We start from the raw sequence: 27,502 nt of genomic DNA, 5'->3' as shown, positions 1-27,502 counted from the left end.
TGAAAGAAGTGGGGAAGGAAGAGACGGAGTACGAGTCGGAAGGAGGTGGAGGAGATAGACAGAGGGGGAAAGAGCAGGTGGAAAAGGAGGTAGAGTAGATACAAAGACAGGGGTAGGAGTAGGTGGACAAGGAGATGGAGCAGATACAGAGATAGGGGTAGATGCAGATGGACAGATAGACTGAAAGATGGACACAGAGAGAGGCAAGAGGAGGGCAGGAGGTGGAAAAGTGGAGGATATGAATGTGTAGGAGGGAGGAGGAATGGGAATCAGTGAAACGTCGTTATCGACAGGCAATTCTTCTCTTCTTGCTGAACGAATGTGAAGACGACACAACCGAGACTATGCAGAAAGTACGGAAATTAATCAACTTACTTGATGTTGTTTTCCAAGCAGCCAAAGCTTACAATAAAGTAGATAGCGCTACCATCATTAAGTGGTGAAAAACGTGTGGCTATCCACTGATGCAGAATTGATTCCACTCCTTAGCGACAGTTTCCGATACTTTGTACACTGTCATTTTCTACAAGCATCCAGGAGACGGAGAAATTGATGAAGATATTGCTAAGAGGCTGAGTGAGGAAAAATGTGTGACAGACAAAACTATAACAGATGAAGAAATAATGAAAGCCGTGCAAGGATGTGCTGATGAAAGTGATGAAGAAGAGGACATGGGAGGAGAGAGAATGAAGATTCCTCACGCTGCTGGTGCTGAAGATGCACACGTCTCCCTGCAGTACATTATGCAACAATCATCATCGTTGCGATAAGTAGAAGTTCTGGACGACTGTATGATTATGTATACTCTCAAGGACAAAGTTTTCTTTGAAAATGCATGGATCTTTGGATATAATAAAGTACACCACTATCTTTTCAAAACATAGCTTTGGATTTAACGAAGTATATCCCCCATACGTTTAAAATGAATTTCAGACGCTCTCAGTACACCGTCAAGTCAGCTAATCCGTCACCCATATGTGCAAAGAATGGCCGGATTCATGAGAGCCTAGTGTATTACCTCGCTTAGCAGAGGAAAAGGTATTAATGATTCTATTTATTCTCGGAGAGGTGTTCACAATTAATCTATGAAATCTGTGGACAAAAAGTTTCATCGTTGTTGGTCAGAAGCTTCTGTTGGTGGAATGTATTGCTGCTCGAACGGCTAAACGAAAGCTTCAGTGAACACTGGTGACGTTATAAATTAATATGGAAATGTAGAGCAGCAACGGCAACTTCAATAAGAAAGTGAAATAAGCTTAGCTGTATTAACTGTTGTGTAGCCGAGGCATTGTTGGGAAGTGTATTTCGTGGCAAGAGGTTTATAAAACGAAGTACTAGAATTGTACTTTTTCTCAAAATGACAATTTTATATTTCAATAAACAAACGTTAATACTGATGAAGTAAAAGAGACACATGTTCGTATTGAGGTTTATATAGCAGAGAAGCCTGTTCTCTATGTAGAGTATCACATACTAGTATCTGACACCAGAAAGCATTACTCGTAATACAAAGCGAATTGCGGGAACTTTCCATCTGAATGGATGGGGTCTTGAAAGAAGGTTATAAGATATACACTCCTGGAAATGGAAAAAAGAACACATTGACACCGGTGTGTCAGACCCACCATACTTGCTCCGGACACTGCGAGAGGGCTGTACAAGCAATGATCACACGCACGGCACAGCGGACACACCACGAACCGCGGTGTTGGCCGTCGAATGGCGCTAGCTGCGCAGCATTTGTGCACCGCCGCCGTCAGTGTCAGCCAGTTTGCCGTGGCATACGGAGCTCCATCGCAGTCTTTAACACTGGTAGCATGCCGCGACAGCGTGCACGTGAACCGTATGTGCAGTTGACGGACTTTGAGCGAGGGCGTATAGCGGGCATGGGGGAGGCAGGGTGGACGTACCGCCGAATTGCTCAACACGTGGGGCGTGAGGTCTCCACGGTACATCGATGTTGTCGCCAGTGGTCGGCGGAAGGTGCACGTGCCTCTCGCCCAGGGACCGCACCGCAGCGACGCACGGATGCACGCCAAGACCGTAGGATCCTACGCAGTGCCGTAGGGGACCGCACCGCCACTTCCCAGGAAATTAGGGACGCTGTTGCTCCTGGGCTATCGGCGAGGACCATCCGCAACCGTCTCCATGAAGCTGGGCTACGGTCCCGCACACCGTTAGGCCGTCTTCCGCTCATGCCCCAACATCGTGCAGCCCACCTCCAGTGGAGTCGCAACAGGCGTGAATGGAGGGACGAATTGAGACGTGTCGTCTTCAGCGATGAGAGTCGCTTCTGCCTTGGTGCCAATGATGGTCGTATGCGTGTTTGGCGCCGTGCAGGTGAGCGCCACAATCAGGACTGCATACGAACGAGGCACACAGGGCCAACACCCGGCATCATGGTGTGGGGAGCGATCTCCTACACTGGCCGTACACCTCTGGTGATCGTCGAGGGGACACTGAATAGTGCACGGTACATCCAAACCGTCATTGAACCCATCGTTCTACCATTCCTAGACCGGCAAGGGAACTTGCTGTTCCAACAGGACAATGCACGTCCGCATGTATCCCGTGCCACCCAACGTGCTCTAGAAGGTGTAAGTCAACTACCCTGGCCAGCAAGATCTCCGGATCTGTCCCCCATTGAGCATGTTTGGGACTGGATGAAGCGTCGTCTCACGCGGTCTGCACGTCCTGCATGAACGCTGGTCCAACTGAGGCGCCAGGTGGAAATGGCATGGCAAGCCGTTCCACAGGACTACATCCAGCATCTCTACGATCTTCTCCATGGGAGAATAGCAGCCTGCATTGCTGCGAAAGGTGGATATACACTGTACTAGTGGCGACATTGTGCATGCTCTGTTGCCTGTGTCTATGTGCCTGTGGTTCTGTCAGTGTGATCATGTGATGTATCTGACCCCAGGAATGTGTCAATAAAGTTTCCCCTTCCTGGGACAATGAATTCACGGTGTTCTTATTTCAATTTCCAGGAGTGTATAAGTGAAAGTAAGAAATGGTACTGGGACGTAGTCGGGAATTAGATTACGAAATAAGGCACTAAAAGTAAATGAGTTTTGCTATTCCAGCAGCAACGTAACTGATGATGGATGAAGAAGAGAGGATTTAAATCCAGAATGGCTATAGCTGAGAAAGTATTTTCCAGAAGAGGTATTTGTAAACAACTAACATAAAATGACGTACTAGGAGGTCCTTAGGAAAGGTATTTGTCCCGAGGGCAGACGTTTACGGAAGAGAATCGGGGGCGATGAACAAATCCCACTAAAAGAGAATAGAAGCTTTTGAAATATAATGCTTCAGGAACTTTTGGAGATTAGATGCTTAGATCGAATAATTAATAAGATGATACTGAATCAAATTAGGGAAATAGAAAATTTATGGTGCAACATAACTAAAACGAGTTCATCTCTAATTGCTTGGTTGTCTGGTTCGGAGCCCACAGTCACAAAGCGGAGACTATAGCACCCCATTTGTAAAGAGAATCTGTGCATCGTCCATGCCCAGTGCGAGCTCTGTTCACTTTGACCCAGGGTTTCCTGTCGAATTCTGTGCACTTTCGGAGCCCCTCAAGCTCTTCACGATTTTCAGTAAGTCCCAAAGGTCTCTCACTCCGGTATTACTGATATCAAGCTGTTCTGCCTGTCGTAATGGTGGGTATCTTGAACGGAGTCTATTTCGTCGTAAACTTGGTATGTCGTCCTGTAGAAGTAACTCCAGGTTCTGCTGTAGCCTGCGGTAGTCCCTAAGCAAGGTATCGCTCCTGTGGATTGCTGGTGGACTGATGATGCTCAGCAGAGGAAGCCAATAAATCAGTGTTTGTCGGATTGCCCCAGTTACTAACCACATAGTGTGGTTCAACCGGACGTCAATCAAGTTGGTGTTGCAGCTGTTTAGCCACACTCGGCCAAAATACTCGGCTGCTGAGAAGACCATCGCAATGGGTGATGCGTGCGATGTATCTGCTGAAGCTCACCATGACATTCCACACAATTTTAGAATAATATTGTCAGGATTTTTTATCATGGCAGCAGTATTTTCAAGATGTTTTCTAGGGTGGCACCAAGGAACTTAGGGTACTTGTTATGGCAAAGAGTGTTTCCGTTACGTTTCACTCTGAGCTTCACATTAGCGTGTTTGTTTGCCAGATGGAGTGTACATACTTCAGTTATACTCGTACTGCGTTTAAGTCGCCAATTTCTAAACTAGGCGCTAATAACGGCTAGGTACTCTGATCAGAATTGTCTCTGCCTGACCAAGATCCTTGGTTCTATAAGCAAGAGCTGTATCGTCAGCGTAGCAGAATTCTGAGGGACTGGTATTAGGGAGATCGGAGATATATAGGTTGAATAATAGAGGTGCTAAGAAGAAGCCCTGTGGTAGGCCGTTACTTAATTTCCTCTCCTTGCTCACATCTTTCCAAGTAAACACGGGAAAATCTATTGTTTATCATGGTGTTGATAGTTACAGTTTTTCGGCATTGGATTGTTTTAGTAATTTGTATATTACCCCTTCTCTCCAGACTGTGTCATATGCCGCGGTTAGGTCTATGAATGCGACAGATGTCATCACTTTTTCTTGGAAACCAGCCTCTATTAAAGTTCTTAGGACCATTACCTGGTCGCAGCAATTATCTCTGGCCTGAAACCCGCTTGCTCAGCTGTGATATGTTCCAGAACGAAGCGGTTTTAGATGAGCTTCTCCAAGAGTTTATAAGTACAGCTCAAAAGCGAAATTGATCTGAAACTTTGAGGTTTGTCAGCTGGTTTACCTGGTTTCAAAATTGCAACTATTTTTTTTCTCTTTAGCTCGTTGGGCAGCGATCCAGTATCCAGGATGTTGAAGGAAAAACGTACTAGCTATTGTTTCTCACTATTACCCTCGTTTATCAGAAATTCCGGGTGTACGTTATCCATATCACGTGCTTTACCATGTTTAGTTTGTTTCAAGGCCTCGCCCAATACAGTCAGTGTAAATGGTGAAGAGAAACTGGATTGGTTTGGCCAATGAGTTTTAGAGAGGTGAGTTCTTGTTTTATTGTGGAAGTATGTTATTTGTTACGAGATGATTTAGATGTTTCAACTATGTGGTTAGCAATTTGGTTATCTGAAATACCAGGTTTCTGCCCAGGTTTATTGGAGGCTCTGCCAAGCTTACGCAGAAGACTCCATATTTTTCTACTTGAATGTCTGAACTTTACCTTGTCTACCATTTCACACCATCGTACTCTTCCAGTAGCGTCAAGACTTTGGAGGAGGTCTTCTGCAACATCGCTGTCGCGTTTCCCAATACTGTTCATAAACTTGTTGACAATGTTCATTCCAGCCTGGTATATATTCCTTTCTGTACTTACAAGGGATAAACTTCTCAGCAGCAGTAAGAATAGTCCCGACGAATCGAGGATACATTTTAGGTTCTGGAGGAATAAAACAGATATATTTATCTAGGTGTTCAACAAAACTTCACCAATCAACTCTGCGGAAGTTCCACTTGGGTCGCGGTACGGATCTCGCTATTGGTACAGAGAGCAGAATACTGGCCTGTGCTGGCTGTGTGAGAAATCAGGAGGTCAGCAGCTCGTGGTCGTGCGGTAGCGTTCTCGCTTCCCGCGCCCGGATTCCCGGGTTCGATTCCCGGCGGGGTCAGGGTTTCCTCTGCCTCGTGATGACTGGGTGTTGTGTGCTGTCCGTAGGTTAGTTAGGTTCAAGTAGTTCTAAGTTCTAGGGGACTGATGACCTCACATGTTAAGTCCCATAGTGCTCAGAGCCATTTGAGAAATTAGGTATGACTTCCCTGGAATAGGCACTGGGTGCCCTCTGCAGTTCCGGGACACAAAGCAGAGATCCGGGTTGGAATCTCTTCGCCAAGCGGCTGATCTGAAAGTTCCCAAATCCTTGGCATCATAAACCAGGTCGTTGAGTGCATTACCACACTCAGTGCCACGTGCGTAGTTCCTGAGACCGTGGTGATTATTAAAATCTCCAGCATAAATCGAAGGGTGACCAGGAATTGGCAGAACATCCAGTGGCCACGGCTCATTTGGTGACTTTTAAATATTAGTTATAATGGTCTCCTCCACTTGTGTAGGTACATAATGGATTTCGTTTTCTGTATTTGTTGAAATGAGACATGCGTACTAGATATTGCTTCTTACATAGGAGGCAACATCAAACACACCGTGATATGAGCACCCATAAGATCGTAGCCAAGGATTCTACCTCTTTTACGCAGGTCTTCCATAGTTGGAGTTTGTGTTTTCTGGAATAGAACTACGTCAATATCATTATCTACAAGGAGTTTAGATAGGTACTTGCTGTTAGCTCAGCTAATGCCTTCTATGTTTAAATGGCATAATCAGTTGGTCCTGAAAGGTCACGTTTTGTAAAGCGTTTTTATTTTGATTTGACTACATGTTTGTAGCTAGGAAATCAAATATCTGGTTTGGCTGCCTATTCGTTCTAGCTCATTTAGTGTTACCTGGGGCTGGAAGTTCTTCCAATGCGTCAAACTTAGTTTCTGTAGAGTCAATACTTTCAGCGATGTCTCCTAAACTGTGGGACTGCAATTCGTCTTCGATATGCTTATCTCTGGCGTTCATTGCTTTCTGACGAAACTGTCAACTTTCTACTCTTGATTACGGTACAATGAGGTGACAAAAATAGCGGGATATCTCTGAGCATCGTGTCGGATCTCCTTTTTGCCGTCGTAGTGCAGCAAACCGATTTGATGTGCATTCAACATGTCGTTGGAAAAAACTGCCACGATAGCTGCCCATAATTGCGAAAGTATTGCCATTGCAGTATTTACTTCACAAACTGACCTCTTGATTATGTCGCACATAGGTTCGATCGGATTCATGCTGGACGATCTGTGTGGCCAAATCATGTTCGAATAGTCTAGAAAGTTATTCAAACCAATCACGAAAATTTTGGCCCAGTGACATCGCTGTTTGGGAACATGAAGCCCATGTATGGTGGCAAATGGTCTACAGGTAGCCGAACATAACAATTTCCACTCGTTGAACGGTTCAGTAGGACCAGAGGACCTGGTCCGTTCCATGTAAACGCAACCCACACCGTTATGGAGCCACCATCAGCTTGCAAAGTGCCTTGTTGACAACTGGGGTCTATGGGTTAAAATGGCTCTGAACACTATGGGACTTATCTTCTGCGGTCATCAGTCCCCTAGAACTTAGAACTACTTAAACCTAACTAACCTAACGACATCACACACATCCATGCCCGAGGCAGGATTCGAACCTGCGACAGTAGCAGTCGCGTGGCGCCGCACTAAAGCGCCTAGAACCGCTCGGCCACCGCGGCCGGCTGGGGTCTACTGCTCCGTGGGGTCTGCGCTAGACTGGAACCATACCATTAACTCTAGCCAACTGAAATAGGGACTCGTCACACAAACCCGTGGTTTTCCAGTCGTCTAGGTTGCTACCAATATGGTCACGTGCCCAGGAGAGGCGCTACCGGCGATATCCTGTTGTTAGCAAAGGCACCCGAGGCGATCCTCTGCTGCCATAGACGACTGACGCCAAGTTTCACTGCACTGTCCTAACGGATACGTTCGTTGTATGTCTGACGTTGAGTTCTGACATTATTTTACGCAGTGGTGCTTGTATGTTACCGCTGACACCTCTAAGAAAACGCCACTGCGTTCGGTCGCTAATATTTGGTACTCTCGGCACTCTCTTGACACTGTGGGTCTCTGGAATGGAATGTCCCACGCCTCTACTTACAGATACCACTCTGCATTCAAAGTCCTTTAATTCCCGTCGTGCGGCCGTTATCATGTCGGGCACCTTTTCACATGAACACCTGACTACAGATGACAGCTCCGCCAATGCACTGCCCTTTTACACCTTGTTTGCGCGACACTACTGCCGTCTGTATATGTGCACATCGCTGTCCATTCACTTTTCTAATCTGATTGTGGCTTCTTCTACTAAAAAGCGAATTTTCTCACTCCACTCCTATGTTGTAAAATGTTTTCACCAGAAGTTTGTGCCCCAGCAGATTGCATCTGTTTTCGTTTGGAAATCAACAATAAAAAAAAAGTAAGATTGCATTATTCAGTTACTAACAACCGCAGCACTGCTGTTTATCATATTCGCAGCGTCAATTAAATATTTCGATCAAATGGGTCTTTTATTATGAATTTGCATCGGTTAGGTGACTGTAAAAAAAAAAAAAACAGTCACGTAACGCTGTGTTCGGAAACGGAAGTTGTTGAGATCAGAGTATGTGTAACAGCTTTAACGACGACAGTGGCTACACTCTTGGTGATGCATGAATGGGCGCTTGATGTGAAAGACAACAGAGAAATTACCTGAGTCATCTACCGTCTAAAGAAATCACTATCGCTAACAATGTTCTTCAGTCTGTACCTAACGGCCTACTTAAATATCATAGCGATGACGATGAAAGGCGTTGTAAAAGGCTCGAGACTGAATATAAATCTGATGCTACAAGAACTCTTGATTCAAGAACGTTTCCGCCAAAAACTGCATTGTCGTACTGAACTTTCATGTCATTAGTAATTTTGAGTTGTCTATAAATAAGGTTTTATAGGTATTTTTCTGACACTTTGGCATTACTGATGTTTATGAATGATATTTTTGCTGAATATGGACAGTTTCTACACGTTTTATGTAAACCAAATAATTACAGGTCGGTATATAAGGTCGATATTCATAGCTCAAACGATATAGTAGCAAAAACTGGAAGAAAGCCTCTCTGAATTTGGGAGGCAAAAGCGCACCAGTAGAAAACGTTGCAGCGGTCTAGGTGAGTGCGCAAACTAAGAATTTACAGGGTGGTTAATACTGAATACTAATACTCACAGAGGTCCATTGTGAGGTGTAATTATCGTATGGTTGCGAAACTTGGTACATACGCTAAAGGGTTAAAGCGGAACTAATTCTCTTTGGAAAAAGTAATTCCAATTTTGGCAGCCAGGTGCAAATCTGGCGCTGTGAATGTCACAAAGACATATAGAACTATTTTCATATATAATGGATTAGAAACAGAACATGGGCAATGAATGCCAAACACGAGAGAAAGGCATCATTTCGATTTTGTTACTCACCGCAGCTTAATCAGTTTGTTTAATATGAGCACAGGAGACGTCGATCAGATGCTGTACACCGCCAGATTTCCACCTAGTGGCCAAAACTGGAACTTTTTTTTCAGTGTAATCAGGTTCCCCTTTAATGTATTAGCGTGTCTACCAAGTTCCATGCCATACAACAGTTACAGTCCACATTGTACCTCTGTGAGTCGCTGCAGTTTATTTATAACCACCCGGTAGTATCAGTGAGTCGTCAGCCATTACAATGTGCACCTCTCGGCGAGTAAAGACGCAGTTCAGCAATTCTAAGCGAATCTCGGGTGAATATTGGCTACGAATGTACAAATGTGGAATTATTATATAGCGCTCCATGGATTTTAGTAATAAGAAGATGAGCCACGTTTAACTTACGCAAATTCTGTGGCTATGTTCATGCAATAACTGTCGACCCTATAATGAAATGATCGTATAGCAATTTTGGCCGATGCTGAATAAGCGCTTCGCATTGTGGCTTCCAAGCAAAGTAGTGTAAAAACGCATGAGCTGATATTTATTGTCTGTTCCTTTAATAGTGTGAGAAAGAAATGTAACTACATAATGGTACCTATGATAAGATACTAACCAGTTTCATAAAATATATCTTATGTGTTTATTTCATGAAGAACTTCCTAATTTATATCAACAAAAACAGTGAGAGAGTAGTAAATACTTCATAAATAATTAATGCCTAAGGAACGCTCAAAAGATTTTAATGAAACAATTGCGCTACTTTGAAATAATGTTTGATTATTAATAAGTTTATTATTAGTTTGAAAGTAACTTAATTCTGGTAGTATTAATCAGGAAACATCTAAGGAAAATGCTTAAATCTTGCTCATCATTACATTATTTTGTGCCTATCCACGTGCACTTGGGCTGAGAGAAAATGAATGTAAAGAAAGGAGTCCTGCAGCTTATATTACATTATAGTTTTAAACATTCTTTAGTCAGCATACATTCTTTAGTCAGCATACAATTTCCAGGAGTGTATTTATCGTCCATGTTTCACTTCCATACATGGCTACACTCCATACAAATACATTAAAAAATGACTTCCTGACACTTAAATCTGTACTTGATGTTAACAAAGTTCTCTTCTTCAGAAACGTTTTCCTTGCCATTGCCAGTCTACGTTTTATATCCTCTCTAGTTCGACCATCATCAGTTATTTTTCTCCCCAAATAGCAATGCTCCTTTACTACTTTTAGTGTCTCATTTCCTAATCTAATTCCCTCAGAATCACCTGACTTAATTCGACTACATTCCACTATCCTCGTTTTGCTTTTGTTGATGTTCATCTTATATCCTCCTTTCAAGACCCTATCGATTCCGTTCAACTGCTCTTCCAAGCCCTTTGCTGTCTCTGACAGAATTACAATGTAATCGGCGAACCTCAAAGTTTTTATTTCTTCTCCATGGATTTTAATACGTACTCCGAATTTTTCTTTTGTTTCCTTTACTGCTTGCTCAATATACAGACTGAATAACATCGGGGAGAGACTAGTACCCTGTCTCACTCCCTTCCCAACCACTGCTTCCCTTTCATGTCACTCGACTCATATAACTGCCATCTGGTTTCTGTACAAATTGTAAATAGCCTTACACTCCCTGTATTATACCCCTGCCACCTTTATAATTTGAAAGAGAGTATTCCAGTCAACATTGTCAAAAGTTTTCTCTAAGTCTACAAATGTAGGTTTGCCCTTCCTTAGTCTAGCTTCTAATATACGTCGCATGGTCAGTATTGCCTCACGTGTTCCAATATTTCTACGGAATCCAAACTGATCTTCCTCGAGGTCGGCTACTACTAGTTTTTCCATTCGTCTGTAAAGAATTCGCGGTAGTATTTTGCAGCTGTGACTTATTAAACTGATAGTTCGGTAATTTTCACATCTGTCAACACCTGCTTTCTTTGGGATTGGAATTATTATATTCTTCTTGAAGTCTGGGGGTATTTCAACTGTTTCATACATCTTGCTCACCAGATGGTAAAGTTTTGTCAGGACTGGATCTCCCAAGGCCGTCAGTAGTTCCAATGGAATGTTGTCTACTCCGGGGGCCTTGTTTCGACTGAGGCCTTTCAGTGCTCTGTCAAACTCTTCACGCAGTATCGTATCTCCCATTTCGTCTTCATCTACATCCTCTTCCATTTCCATAATATTGTCCTCAAGTACATCGCCCTTGTATAGACCCTCTATATACTCCTTCCACCTTTCTGCTTTCCCTTCTTTGCTTAGAACTGGGTTTCCATCTGAGCTCTTGATATTCATACAAGTGGCTCTTTTCTCCAAAGGTCTCTTTAATTTTCCTGTAGGCAGTATCTATCTTACCCGTAGTGAGATAAGCCTCTACATCCTTACATTTGTCCTCTAGCCATGCCTGCTTAGCCATTTTGCACTTCCTGTCGATCTCATTTTTGAGACGTTTTTGTTTCTGTTTGCCTGCTTCATTTACTGCATTTTTATATTTTCTCCTTTTATCAATTAAATTCAATATATCTTCTGTTACCCAAGGATTTCTACTAGATTAGCTATGCGCTCCCTTAAATTTAATGTAGTATCGACTGATTTTGTCCATTTTGGATTCCAGATAACGCCTGAGGGGCTACACTGAACCGCAGTCTGCATACCTCAGACTCGTAGGTTTTGATCAAACAATAATTACTGGCCCCTTTTTGTTTTTTTTGTTTTTATTGAAAATCTAAAACAAAGTTTACAGTATTATTAATCACAAACCCCAAACCGATCCTTTGTATGTCTTTTCATTCTCTCAAAATAGTTTCCAAACTTTGCTTATTTTCGTTCATTTGCATGAGAATCTGGCCTTAAGCTACAAGATGCGTCTGAAAAGTTAGGATGCTGGCCTCAGAAAACAAAGAAAACAAGAGTTACAAACTAAATAACTTTACAAAGCATTTCTGACATGGTTTACAAAAATGCTGGAAGCTGTCAGCAAACATTTGTTATACAATCGCTCCAAGCATTGTTGACATTAACTGTTGGATATCCGCATCATTGCAGGAGACTAAACTTTTTGCTACCAGTACGATACGGAGACCAAGTGACAGTCAGTGATATGGTGTTCGTCTTTCTCGCCTCCAAAATAGAGTCTGATTATAAAATTCAAGATTATGACGGTGTTTATGACCTGTTTCTAGAGAAAGGCCTTGATAAATCATGAATTTCCACTTGAAGAAAGCGCGGAAGACTATGAACCCATAGCACATTGCTCTCCAGATCGTGCTGGCAGTACAACGTCTCATCTCCTGTAAATGTGCTGATATTAAAAATGCGTGACCGCGGTTTATCGAGCGATTCCGCAAGAAGCGTTTGCTGACAGTTTCCGACAGCTTTACAATCGATGTGAGGAGGTTGTTGAAGTTAATGTTGGTTACTTTGAAGGCTAATAAAAGTCTTTTGTTTCTAACTGTTGTTTCCTTTATTTTCTGACACGATTCATCGAACGTTTCAGATGCATCCTGTGTATGGCAAACACACAGCTTCTAATCATGTCAGCTGTGAAAATAAATTTAAAAAATCCATTCCAGAGATGAGATCTCGACTTTCCGGTTTATTTATTTGACAGTGGAAAGACGACATCTGTTTGGCGCAGCTGAATGACTCCGAGCGCTATCTGTAATACTTTTGCTCGTAATTTCGCAAGTGTCTTTTTCAGTGAACGGTTTCCTAATGCAAATGAGCAACTTTCGTTCTCTGTGAAGATATCTGATTAAGTTCTAGAGCTACGTACGAGTTTGTCAGCTTGTTTAAAGATTTATTCTACCTTCTTCTCTCATCGTTAAAACTATGTCTCCTATTCATTAGGCACTAAATTCAAGACACTCACTTTCATTCAAATACGGAAAAAGTAGTTATATGGTTTTCCTTTGTCGGCGATGCTGCTTTCAGCTGTCTAGATACATGTTATTGTCTCCACTGTCTGTCTCCTTCAAATAGTTTATGATTTGTATTGAATATCCAACATCGAATTCAAACTTAAAATTATTACATTTTTGTAAACATACGAACCTTGAGCTCTATTTCTCCTCGTTCTTCCAAATGGAAGAATCCAAATGTGTCCAGTAGCTTCCTCGTGTCAGAGCTGACGTGTATTTTCAGCGCTGAAAAAGAACCAAAAATAATTGAAAGCATATAAATTGCACAGATTATTTTTGATAATTGGTAATATGTGTGGTTTCTTAGAGCATCAGAGTTATAACTAAACGTGTAAAGTTAATAGCCAATCAACATACCACGAACAATTAAATTTATAACTGCACATCGTTTAATTTGACAGAAGATGTGGAAAATAGAAACAATATACAAGAAATCAGTTAAAGTTAAGCAGTACACAGTTCCCATTAATTGCTTGTGCTTCTTCCACCAATACGTTTCAAAACCAAATAATTTTCTGTTCTTTATGACAAAAAGTGTAGTCTAAATAATGTTTAAATTAAGTTAAAGCTACAGTAGGCTCGTATTGCAAATGTATTTGATTCTGAAACTGTTCTGCGATTTCATTTTCCGCCGGCATGGGTGGCCGAGCGGTTCTAGGCGCTTCATTGTGGAATCACGCGACCGCTACGGTCGCAGGTTCGAATCCTGCCTCGGGCATGGATATGTCTGATGTCCTTAGATTAGTTAGGTTTAAGCAGTTCTAAGTTCTAGGGGACTGATGACCTCAGATTGGCTTTATTTAACTTTTAGGTGTCCATTAACCACTCTGCTTACAGTGAGCTGTCTCGTGGTATGTGGCCATTCACGGAGAATATCTGAAATTGATAACTTCTGGAAGTTTTCCGGCTTATTTCTTGTTGTGATAGTTTTCGAGGGTGCTGCCGGATAGCGTGAAGTTTCTGCCACGACATTTCGGCCCAGAGACGTCCGGCCATGTTCAGGTGAGTAGACAACTGCTCAAGAACCCAGGTGCATTCGCGGCTATTATGCCCCATCTCGCGCATGCGATACGTGCTGTCCAGTGGCCAGCACATTTACCTACAGCCGCCATTGCGATACAGGGGGTGCTGCCATGAACAATTACGCCGCTACCGAAGAAATGCAAGCATCCCCTTCCCGGATCTTCACGGGCGGGTGTACTTATGTTCGATCATCCATGCACTGATTTCATTTTTGTGTGTTTGCCAGTTGAGTAACATTTACAGACTTTCATAGTGGCCTGGGCCCGTGATGTACTGAATAGTTATTGTACTGAAGACTGACTGATAATGTAAATCTGCGATATCTGTAAACGTTCCAACGTTCAAAGCTGTTAGCGACTGACACTGCAACTACAACAACAAAGATACGCATTATTTTTACTGTTTGATATTAGATGTAGACTAAATTAATATCTGAGTTCTCTGTTCTTGAACAATATCTGTTCCTCGCTCCTGTATGCACGAAAGATGCACACAGCATGCAACGAAGTTAGAACACGAACAACAACTGTGCAATATATATGTGTAAGTAAATATTTTCAAACGTACCGGTGCAGGCCAGAGAAGTTTCCATCCCTCCGGGGATAGCATTAACAACATCCCTGGATCAGTTCCAGAGATGTCCACTAACACAGTATGCCGTAAACTCAGGTCTTCTTCCCCATTTTTGGACCACTCTATTGGCTAGCCAGCATACCGGATTCTTTCCAACCGAAGTAAAAATGAAGTCCTGTTTCCAACCGCCGTCTTGAGGCTGCTATTTACAGACACTGTTGGTGGGGCCAGCGAATTGTGAGTAGGCCTGTTGCTCGGACCATGATCAGGTGTAAGTCCACATTGTTTAGCGTATGTTACATGTCCTATGGAGACATAGCTATCAACATGTCTACATTTTGTTCAAAACGCGACACTGCTGTTGGTGAAAATTCTGTTTTGTTTATGATTAAATTCCTGTATACGAAACAATTACATGAAGCAGTTAATGTGCTTTGTAAGAGCCAGACCACGTGTTATAAACACAGTAGACTTGATTAAGCTCTTTGTCCCCCCCCCCCCCTATCCATCACACCAATGCATAATAAGCTAATGTATGCAATTTCGTGGAGTGTTGCGTCTTGCAGCGTTTAGCCTAAGTGAGTGAATTCGATCAGGAGCAACAGATCTTTTACTTCACGACTGATAAACTCAATTGCTGTTTTCTGATAGAGTAAATTCCATTAATCATTTTATCATTCGGTCGCCCTCAGCGATCTCCCAACATGCATTCAGTCGAGTTTCCCATCGGTTTTTTTCATGTTTGTAATTCTTAATGCCCTTTGTGTTATACTAACCACCAAGAAAGAGCTCATTATATTGAAATAAACGAGCCGCTATACCTCTGGTAACAGAATTTTACAGGACTGGTCTGAACCTATTGTTGTTCCCTCTCATCTTCTGCAATACCAATGACACTAAGGTTTCTGGGAGGAATAAAACCCTGTACGTTTGGTAGTATTTGTACGTGTCGAGTTTTTATCAGACTGATTTGGTTTATGTCGCGATACTTGATTTAATCATATTCTATACCCTGTGCCCTTACAACGGCATAGCAAGCTGTAGTTTCATAGATTCCCGCCTCTTCCGGTAGACGGATAGATGTTGTTTAAAATTAATCATGATTCACCGATTTCCATGCTCCATATCCTGAGTCCTCCCCAAGAGGACTTTGCTGCTATTCAAATTAATGCAGTATATAAATGATTTCTATAGTTTTATAAGGGACGCTGCAAAATGAATTCCTGTACGCTTTGTCTTCACTGTGAATTGTGTGATGATCGAATTTGACTGTAATCAAGGAACATCTTCACCAGATATGACCTTCAGTCGGTCTATACTCTCTCACAGGCTGTGTCTTCCAGTAATTAGCAAAGTGTATTTCCCAAAAGCTTTTTCGTTTGGGATTTTGTGAAGAATATTAAGTTCAATTATGAAGTATAAATGCCAAAAAAAAAAAAAAACGATCGCCGTTGTGTGTTGGTAAACAGACAGTTGCGTTTATCCGTTGCGCGCCACAGATTTTAGTAAATAACTTCACCACGGTTTAATCTACAATTCCAGCTAAGTTTCGTACGACATTTCACACGCATTGAGCGACGATTCAGTTGAGAATTCTGAATCATTAAGCAAAAATCCGTATGATATGGTGAAAATGAAGTCCGCCAACCTACGCCACGGAATTATAGAAAGCTTAGTCATCTTAACGGCCCACATTTTACTTACAGTTTTTTTAGTGAAAGTAAGGACTGCGTTTAATTGACAGTGCATACGAATATCGTTTCTATTAAAACCACACCCTTGATGTACTCTGCTATATTTATTAAAAGGGCATTTAAATAATGTCAGATATTTCACTTCCTTGGCTGACAGCACTAAAATGGTCGTATGGAATGTCACTCTTTCAACTGTCATTGCTCTTTTCGGTAACACTTCGGTATAGTTCTCTATTATATATACCAAAGGATTTCTGATGCTGCCATGACAATGTAAAAACGTACCCCAAGAAATTGGTGCAAGCCCTTTATTTTAATAACAGTAGGTGTCACTACATGCTTACTGTAATAGCTCATTTAATGACTGCTTTTGTGTGCATACTGATAGTAGATGTCACATCAAAAACAAATTAAATCTGATTAAAGTATATGACCACCAAAAACAATTTTTCGTATGACTAATTATATTCTTTTAAATGCAAGAGGTTTTTATTGCTTTATTCATATTAATTGTCATTCTCTCAATTTTAATCATAAATTAACACTGTCTTTTGCAGTTCATTTAATCATCCCTAAAACAAAAATAAGCTGTTAAACATTGACGAATCAATATTTCAAAGCACTAGTATATGTATTACGAATAAGGAGACGTCCTGTCCCATAGTAATTTACTTCTAAATACATATGCTGTCACACCCATATAAAAACAACTCTAAATAAAGATGGTATTCCATCGAGTAACTGACTAGTTGATTGGAATTCCATTTCTGGGCTCAACATTAAAAAGATAGGAAAAAATTTCTTAGCAGTTTTGTAACCAATGAATCGGCATTCGTTGAGTACCCGCCAGTGGCAATGCTCAACCCAGACTGCCGAAGATAACAGACAATGAAGAAATGAACCGGACTGTTTTGATTGTCACACTCCTAAATTTGCAATCAGTTCCCCCCGTATAGATACGAATCGCGGGGCTATCGTATCCGTTAGCCACTTCCGTGGAGGCAGGGCCGAACTAATAACGGGGCGTCGCGATCAGCAACTCCCGGTCTTTTGTCAATATGCTAATCCACAGCCCCCGTGGATGGTGCCGTGCTTGGAGCGAATCACCAGCAGCATTCAATTACACCGAACAAAAGCGGATAAAAGTGCATATTAACGAATGCATGCATAAAATATCAGGGGCCGTCACACATATTAAAAACACACGGCCAAATGCAGGTCTAGAGAAACTAATGATATTTTGGAAATTTATTAGCCCTTTCTGATCAAGGAAACGGAAATAAACTCTGAGTCGATTTTAATTTACAAGGCCTCACCACCAAGCCACCTCAAGCTCCAGTAATTTATCAGCCGTAAATAAGACTGACAATAAAGTATCATTTTCTATGATTGTAATTAAACAATGCGAAAGACTGAGTAGCTTATTGTTTCGTCGACTTTGATGTTGTCGATATCTGAGATGCTCAGGCGGCCGCGGTAGCCGTGCGGTTCTAGGCGCGTCAGTCCGGAACCGCGAGACTGCTACGGTCGCAGGTTCGAATCCTGCCTCGGCCATTGATGTGTGTGATGTCCTTAGGTTAGTTAGGTTTAAGTAGTTCTAAGTTCTAGGGGAATCATAACCTCAGATGTTAAGTCCCATAGAGCTCAGAGCCATCTGAAGTCATCAGTCCCCTAGAACGTTGTTGTTGTTGTCGTCTTCAGCCCTGAGACTGGTTTGATGCAGCTCTCCATGCTACTCTATCCTGTGCAAGCTTCTTCATCTCCCAGTACCTACTGCAACCTACATCCTTCTGAATCTGCTTAGTGTACTCATCTCTCGGTCTCCCTCTACGATTTTTACCCTCCACGCTGCCCTCCAATGCTAAATTTGTGATCCCTTGATGCCTCAAAACATGTCCTACCAACCGATCCCTTCTTCTAGTCAAGTTGTGACACAAACTTCTCTTCTCCCCAATCCTGTTCAATACCTCCTCATTAGTTAGGTGATCTATCCACCTTATCTTCAGCATTCTTCTGTAGCACCACATTTCGAAAGCTTCTATTCTCTTATTGTCCAAACTAGTTATCGTCCATGTTTCACTTCCATACGTGGCTACACTCCATACAAATACATTCAGAAAAGACTTCCTCACACTTAAATCTATATTCGATGTTAACAAATTTCTCTTCTTCAGAAACGCTTCCCTTGCCATTGCCAGACTACATTTTATATCCTCTCTACTTCGACCATCATCAGTTATTTTACTTCCTAAATAGCATACCTCCTTTACTACTTTAAGTGTCTCATTTCCAAATCTAATTCCCTCAGCATCACCCGATTTAATTTGACTACATTCCATTATCCTCGTTTTGCTTTTGTTGATGTTCATCTTATATCCTCCTTTCAAGACACTGTCCATTCCGTTCAACTGCTCTTCGAAGTCCTTTGCCGTCTCTGACAAAATTACAATGTCATCGGCGAACCTCAAAGTTTTAACTTCTTCTCCATGAATTTTAATACCAACTCCAAATTTTTCTTTTTTTTCCCTCTACTGCTTGCTCAATATACTGATTGAATAACATCGGGGAGAGGCTACAACCCTGTCTCACTCCTTTTCCAACCACTGCTTCCCTTTCATGCCCCTCGACTCTTATGACCGCCATCTGGTTTCTGTACAAATTGTAAATAGCCTTTCGCTCCCTGTATTTGACCCCTGCCACCTTTAGAATTTGAAAAAGAGTATTCCAGTCAACATTGTCAAAAGCTTTCTTTAAGTCTACAAATGCTAGAAACGTAGGTTTGCCTTTCCTTAATCTTTCTTCTAAGATAAGTCGTAAGGTCAGTATTGCCTCACGTGTTCCAACATTTCTACGGAATCCAAACTGATCCTCCCCGAGGTCTGCATCTACCAGTTTTTCCATTAGTCTGTAAAGAATTCGCGTTAGTATTTTGCAGCTGTGACTTATTAAACTGATAGTTCGGTAATTTACACATCTGTCAGAACCAGCTTTCTTTGGGATTCAAATTATTATATTCTTCTTGAAGTCTGAAGGTATTTCGCCTGTCTCATACATCTTGCTCACCAGATGGTAGAGCTTTGTCATGACTGGCTCTCCCAAGGTCGTCAGTAGTTCTAATGGAATGTTGTCTACTCTGGGGGCCTTGTTTCGACTCAAGTCTTTCAGTGCTCTGTCAAACTCTTCACGCAGTATCGTATCTCCGATTTCGTCTTCATCTACATCCTCTTCCATTTCCATAATATTGTCCTCAAGTACATCGCCCTTGTATAAACCTTCTATATACTCCTTCCACCTTTCTGCCTCCCCTTCTTTGCTTAGAACTGGGTTGCCATCTGAGCTCTTGATATTCATTCACGTGGTTCTCTTCTCTCCAAAGGTCTCTTTAATTTTCCTGTAGGCAGTATCTATCTTACCCCTAGTGAGATAAGCATCTACATCCTTACATTTGTCCTCTAGCCATCCCTGCTTAGCCATCTTCCACTTCCTGTCGATCTCATTTTTGAGACGTTTGTATTCCTTTTTGCCTGCTTCATTTGCTACATTTTTATATTTTCTCCTTTCATCAATTAAATTCAATAGTTCTTATGTTACCCAAGGATTTCTAGCAGCCCTCGTCTTTTTACCTACTTTATCCTCTGCTGCCTTCTCTACTTCATCCCTCAGAGCTACCCATTCTTCTTCTACTGTATTTCTTTCCCCTATTCCTGTCAATTGTTCCCTTATGCTCTCCCTGAAACTCTGTACAACCTCTGGTTCTTTCAGTTTATCCAGGTCCCATCTTCTTAATTTCCCACATTTTTGCTGTTTCTTCAGTTTTAATCCACAGGTCATAACCAATAGATTGTGGTCAGAGTCCACATCTGCCCCTGGAAATGTCTTACAACTTAAAACCTGGTTCCTAAATCTCTAGAACTACTTAAACCTGACTAACGTAAGGACAGCACACACATCCATGCCCGAGGCAGGATTCGAACCTGCGACCATAGCGGCCGCGCGGTTCCAGACTGTAGCTACTAGAACTGCTCGGCCCGCGGGCCGGCTCTGAGATGCTGATTCAGCAAACATGTAGATACAGTTAATTTGAATTGAAAATAGCGTATTCTTGTAATTTTTGTTGTAAACATTGTCCGATAGTGACTGCTAATAGAGGAAGGATTGTGAGCGTTTTCTTTATTGAGAATTATGTTTGGCTAGGCTGGCAATTTTACGACAGACAGCAGATCGAAGCGGACCGAGGGCCACCACAATCTTAACCCAGGATGTAAAGCTAACGCCAACTCCAGGTAGCACAGCGTACGGCGAAGACACTAGACAGGGTGAGCGTACACAATGCTGACAGCATGTAACGCCGTCGTTGGAGTTCTGCACGATATGACGGCCGCCCCCACGTTCCTATGGCGGTGAGGGCGCTGTAAAGTACAGTAAAGGTCCCGGAAGGTGGAACGCAATGAGCCTTGGCTGTAGAACGCAGAGAAGACGGCGCCAGTCTGTCGATTTATTTATTTCAATTAATCGTATAGCTAGGGCGCCCCGTCGGGCAGGCAGTTCACCGTGTGCCTGTCTTCCAATTTGACGCCACGTCGGCGAGCTGCAGTCGATGAGGATGATAGGATGATGATGACAGCACAACACCCAGTCCCTGGGAGGACAAAATTCCTCGACCCAGCCGTGAATCGAACCCGGGCGCAGAGGACTGACAATCCGTCACGCTGACCATTCAGCTATAGGGGGGCGGACAGTCTGTCGATAGGGGAAAAACATACCAATGGACACTACGCAGACTCGGTGAAAGCAACTAGTTCAAAAAATGTTCAAATGTACGTGAAATCTTATGGAACTTAACTGCTAAGGTCATCAGTCCCTAAGCTTACACACTATTTAACCTAAATTATCCTAAGGACAAACACACACACACATGCCCGAGGGAGGACTCGAACCTCCGCCGGGACCAGCTGCACAGTCCATGAAAGCAACTAAACTAGTATTTATGGCTCTACGCCCTTGGCAGAATACGGCACACCAGGTGTGAGGATTCAGTAAGTGCGAGACTGAAACTTTCTCTTCCCATAATTACCTTCAGCTGATCCATCATATACATATAAAGCAGATAGGAATCTTTGGAGAGTCGCAGGAAACAACATCTTAACGCGTTCCTTTGAGGCACCGGCAGGACAGAGCCAAAAGGTATTCCTTTCTTTAGTTATAAGCTTCTGGGCGCAAAATGTGGGAATTGCATTGATAAGTCCTGTGTTACGTAGCAGTCTTGGAAAACGATTGAGAAGTGGGAGAACTCTCCACGAGAATTGTGCCTCGTAATTGGTGAATTTCTCGTGAGAGGCTAGGGCTGACTCTCGAAGAAGGTGCGACTGTTACGAAGGAAGACAGGCGGAGCGAAGATGGCACTTCGATCGCTGCTAGTGATATGATCAGTTCGAACTGTCATTTCTACTTGCTTCTCCACCTGGAACATTATGTAAAGTTTTCGTTGGGCAGCTTTTCGGGATCACAGGTATCGACCACAGTGGACACCAACAGCAGCGTTAGCGGACAACACAACGACTCTGTTAAAAAGAATGGTAAGATCTCAAATCGGCTTCGGCATGTATAGGTCGCAATGCATTTAGTAAACGTTAGGGTGTTAAGATGTGTCTAGACCTGTGTGCCTTGAGGCTATTCACTGTGCGGATGCAGCTCGTCCCATACACCAGCAGATCCACGCTGTAGGTTGAATGCCTCTTTCTCAAGCAAGGGCCGGCCGCTGTGGCCGAGCGATTCTAGGCGCTTCAATCCAGAATCGCGCTAATGCTACGGTCGCAGGTTAGAATCCTGCCTCGGGCATGGATGTGTGTGATGTCCTTAGGTTAGTTAGGCTTAAGTAGTTGTAAGTTTAGGGGACTGATGACATCAGAAGTTAGGTCCCATAGTGCTCAGAGCCATATGAATCACTTGAACGTCAACCAAGGTGTGCGAGTGATTCCATTCACACCTGCGTTCACAGTGGGTGCCGCTACTTCCATGAAGGGCAAGCCACAGAAGCACGGCGATGAGCCGCAAGGCGCACAGATGTAAACGCACATTTATGTGTAGAAGGAAGACGCCATTCTGGCATGTATAATTTTACGCATTCAAATTTTGGCAATCACTGTCGTCAGATCACGGAAACGGATCAGTGCACTACTAATGTAGTAACCTACCTATCGGTTCCTTGTCTTGCATCTCAGCCAACCTTAGTTACTCGTAACTGTTTCATGTTCCTGTGAAAATCTGTCAATGGAGGGGATTTTTAAACAGGTTCATGTTACACTTCATTGCAACTAATGCACTCGTTTTGTGTGAGGATTTATAATAAGCAATAAAACATGTAACTCTGACATTCATTAAATACGCATGTCAACTGGTCACAGAATTACTGTCGCTGTTGCAGCACCATTTTCAAGTCACTGCGGTCATAATTTAGCATTAGTAAAAAAATTCTTGGGTAACAAATGATACTTTACAATCTTCATTGGGGATCTACATACAAATACAGGTTACTTACCTAGTAGCTTAGGCGGTGGGGTAGTGCAAATGGATTGTCAAAAGATACTATTTTAAAGAGCCAGGTGTTAAAGATTTTATTTAGAAAGGCATTTATTAACCCCAGTAACTTGGGTGCTGAAACGAACGGGGATATTGCTGCATTATCTTAAAATAGACAGTTGATGATTTCTTTCGATGGGGTGGAAATAAACGGAAGAAGTTTAAGTGTCCCCACACAGTAACCAACTACGAGCTACTCATCGAGGCCGTGTTGCTGCAAGGGATGTTTACCGGCCGCTGTGTCATCCTGTGCCATGGGGGGTTGTACGTGTGCGATATGGAGGGGTATGAGGTCAGCACACTGCTCTCCCAGCCCTCTTGTAGATTTCCATACCGTGGAGCCGTTGCTATTGGGTCAACTAGCTCTTCAGTTATCATTACGATACTGAGTGCATCCTGTACCATTTCTCCCACAAAGGAAAAGTCCTTGGCAGTACCAAGAATCGATCCAGGGTCTTCCATGTGGCAGCCATCTACACTGACCAGTGAACTAGGGAGGCGGACATTTCCTAAAACATTGGGGACAATGCAAAACATATGTGTTGTGTACATAGTTCCGCGTAGTCAGCGCGTACACAACTTTCCCACTAGAGCGCGCCCCGCTAAGCACAACAGCGCAGGCGCAGCGCTCGTCTTTCTCCGCACTACGATGTGGCGCTGCCATAGAGACGGACCAAATTCTGCTTCCGCCGATCTGCGTATTAATATGTAACGCAGCCAATAAGATTGCTGCTAATGCAGAACCTTTTCTCCCCACGGAGCACACTCGAGCACTGATACATAAACGCTCGAGGTATTATAACGAGTGTACAGACCTCCGATTAGTCAGTCTGCATTAGTCTGTACCACTCTATAGTCAAGTTTCAGTCTGCGCCTAATAAGATTATCATATTCCTGTACATTGCCATGAAGATAACTGTATAGACACTTTGTCAAGTATCAGAGATATGTGAGAATAAGATTAACGTGCCAAGACCAAAGGAACTTCACATTGTCAATTGTAAATAGCATCCAGAATCAAGTTACATAATATCTATGATTTTTATTATTTTAATAAATGTGTGTGAAAATTAATCAAGTTCTGTTTAAAGTTGGTCGCCGTCAATCAGCTACTCTAAGCGTGCAAGTGGCATTTCTATCGTCTGACCTCATGGCAGAAGATAAACACTCCACGATAAGACCACGAGACATATTGCTGACACTCGCCTACTTCGTTAGAGCGACAAGTCAAATAATCTGATGGTGTGTGTACCAAAGGTCTTACAGTACGCACACCACAATATGATACCGATATTAAACTAATTACATAACATACTGAACTAAGTGGTTCATGGTATGGGTTCCTGTAGTCATGTCCTAGTTCATGAACCACAGGCAACGTATGAGTGGCCAAGTAAGTGGTCCCGACAGTCGGGATACCAGTTACTTTGGAATAAGGCTGGGCATCTCTGGCATATTGAGTCGTGGTCACCTTTGTGCTCATATGGCAAAGACTACCAAATGCACCGGTTAGTGCCTCAACCGTTAGGGGTAAAACTCAATGGTACTTGGGGCAAGTAAGGCTAGCAACCTGCTTCGCTGGTACTTTAAATATGAGGCTGGCAACAATCAGAGCAAAATGCCTCGGACCTTTGGAGATGACAAAGTCCCACCTCTAACTGACAGACCAGGGACTCCTAAGATACGACTTGGCAAACCAATGGTAACGAGATGGGGAGCTATCAATATCAATGGGGGCTACTCTGGGAAGAAGGTAGAGTTGGCAGAGGCTGCAAGTAAGATGGGGCTGGACGTTTTAGCTGTTAGTGACATTTGGGTAAGGGGATGAGAAAGAAGAGGAAGTGGGATAATACAAGGTCTACCTGCCAGGAGACAAAGCAGGAATAGCACAATGGGGAGTAAGGATTTACATCAGGGAAAAAATGGAACCCAGCGTAGTTGCAGTAAGGTATGTAAACGAACAACTGATGTGGATAGATTCGACAGTGTCTAGCAAGAAAATGAGGATTGTGTCAGTATATTTGCATTGTGAAGGGAGAGATCAAGATAAGATGAATAGTTTTTATGAGGCACTCAGTGATGTAGTTGTTAGAGTAAAGGACAAGGACAGTGTTCTCCTGATGTGTGATTTTAATGCCAGGATTGGAAATCGGCAGAAGGGTATGAAAAGGTTATGGGAAAATTTGGAGAGGATATGGAGGCCAACAGGAATGGGAAACAACTCTTGGATTTCTGTGCCAGTATGGGCTTAGTAATCACAAACTCCTTTTTTAAACATAAGAACATTCACCGGTGTACTTGGGAAGGCGGGGGAACCAGATCTGTCATTGACTAAATAATAACAGATCAGGAATTCAGGAAGCCTTTACGGGACACACTTGTATTTAGGGGATTATTTGATGACACTGATCATTATTTAATCTGCAGTGAAATTGGGATTGTGAGGCCGAAAGTGCAGGAGGTCAGGTCCACATGTAGGAGGCTAAGAGTGGAGAAACTTCAGGAGAAGGAAATCAGGCACAAGTACATAGCAGCGATCTTAGAAAGGTACCAGTTAGTTGAATGTGGTCAATTACAGTCATTGGAAAAGGAATGGGCAAGGTACAGGGACACTTTTACACACAGTAGTGTGTAAAAGTAGTATGAAGCAAACAGCTTGGTGGAATGACACAGTCAAGGCAGCCTGTAAAAGGAAAAAGAAGTCGTATCAAAAGGCTACATACTAGAACTCAGATAGACAGAGAAAGCTATGTAGAAGAAAGAAACAAAACCAAACAGATAATTGAAGCATCCAAGGAGAAATCTTGGGAAGACTTTGGAAACAGGTTCTAGACTATGTGTCAAGCTGCTGTAAAACCATTCTGGAGTGTAATTAGCAGTCTTCGAAAGGGAGGTAAGAAGGAAATGACAAGTATTTTGGACAGGTCAGGAAAAATGCTGGTGAATCCTGTGGATGCCTTGGGCAGATGGAGGGAATATTTTGAAGAGTTGCTCAATGTAGGTGAAAATACGATCAGCAATGTTTCAGATTTCGAGGTAGAGTGGGATAGGAATGACGATGGAAATAGGATCACATTTGAGGAAGTGGAGAAAATGGTCAATAGATTGAAGTGCAATAAAGCAGCTGGAGTGGATGAAATTAAGTCGGAGCTCAACAAATACAGTGGAATGTCAGGTCTTAAATGGCTACACAGGATAATTTAAATGGCCTGGGAGTCGGGACAGGTTCTATCAGATTGGACAAAAGCAATAATCACGCCAATATTTAAACATGGAAACAGAAAAGACTGTAACAACTACAGAGGTATCGCTTTAATCAGCGTTGTGGGTAAAATCTTCTCAGATATAGTTGAAAGGAAAGTGCGAGTATTAGCTGAGGACAAATTGGATGAAAATTAGTGTGGGTTTAGGCCTCTTAGAGGTTGTCAGGACCAGATCTTCAGCTTACGGAAAATAATAGAGAAGTGTTATGAGTGGAACAGGGAATTGTATCTATACTTTATAGATCTAGAAAAGGCATATGACCGGGTTCCTAGGAGGACGTTATGGTCTGTTCTACGTGATTATGGAATAGGAGGCAAACTTTTGCAAGCAATTAAAGGTCTTTACATGGATATTCAGGCAGCAGTTAGAATTGACGGTAAATTGAGTTCATGGTTCAGAGTAGTTTCAGGGGTAAGACAAGGCTGCAACCTGTCTCCGCTGTTGTTCATATTATTTATGGATCATATGTTGAAAACAATAGACTGGTTGGGTGAGATCAAGATATGTGAACACAAAATAAACAGTCTTACATATGCGGATGACTTAGTTGTGATGGCAGATTCGATTGAAAGCTTGGAAAGTAATATTTCAGAGCTAGATCAGAAATGTAAGGACTATGGTATGAAGATTAGCATCTCCAAAACAAAAGTAATGTCAGTGGGAAGGAAAAATAAACGGATTGAGTGCCAAATAGGAGGAACAAAGTTAGATCAGGTGGACGGTTTCAAGTACTTAGGATGCATATCCTCACAGGATGGCAACATAGTGAAGGAACTGCAAACGAGGTGTAGCAAAGCTAATGCAGTGAGCGCTCAGCTGCGATCTACTCTCTTCTGCAAGAAGGAAGTCAGTACCAAGACTAAGTTATCTGTGCACCGTTCAATATTTCGACCAATTTGTTGTATGGGAACGGAAGCTGGGTGGATTCACATTACCTTATCAACAAGGTTGAGGTTACAGATATGAAAGTAGCTAGGATGATTGCAGGCACTAGTAGATGGGAACATTGGCAGGAGTGTGTCCACAATGAGGAAATCAAAGAAATACTGGGAATGAACTCTATAGATGTAGCAGTCAGGACGAACAGGCTTAGATGGTTGGGTCATTTTACACGCATGGGAGAAGCAAGGTTACCCAATAGACTCATGGGTTCAGCAGTAGAGGGTAGGAGGAGTCGGGGCAGACCAACGAGAAGGTACCTGGATTCAGTTAAGAATGATTTTGAAGTAATAGGTTTAACATCAGAAGAGGCACCAATGTTAGTACTGACTAGGGGAGCATGGAGGAATTTTATAATGGGGGCTATGCTCCAGACTGAACGCTGAAAGGCATAATCAGTCTTAAA

At 42.6% G+C, this 27,502-nt stretch overlaps 1 protein-coding gene across 1 annotated transcript in view; it reads right to left on the bottom strand.

Annotated features, from left to right (window-relative positions):
• The window catches only part of LOC126267585 (atrial natriuretic peptide receptor 1-like), a 323,447-nt gene that overhangs the window by 24,413 nt on the left and 271,532 nt on the right, over window positions 1-27,502 (bottom strand). The window contains exon 18 of the mRNA XM_049972878.1: window positions 13,158-13,249. Coding sequence (XP_049828835.1) covers window positions 13,158-13,249 — 92 coding nt within the window. The remainder of the gene's footprint in view (window positions 1-13,157; window positions 13,250-27,502) is intronic.

This window comes from Schistocerca gregaria, chromosome 4 (assembly GCF_023897955.1).
Source record: "Schistocerca gregaria isolate iqSchGreg1 chromosome 4, iqSchGreg1.2, whole genome shotgun sequence".
NCBI classification, from domain to species: Eukaryota; Metazoa; Arthropoda; class Insecta; order Orthoptera; family Acrididae; genus Schistocerca; species Schistocerca gregaria.
The sequence above is the reverse complement of the archived record's forward strand: the minus strand, read 5'-3'. Positions and strand labels throughout refer to the sequence as shown.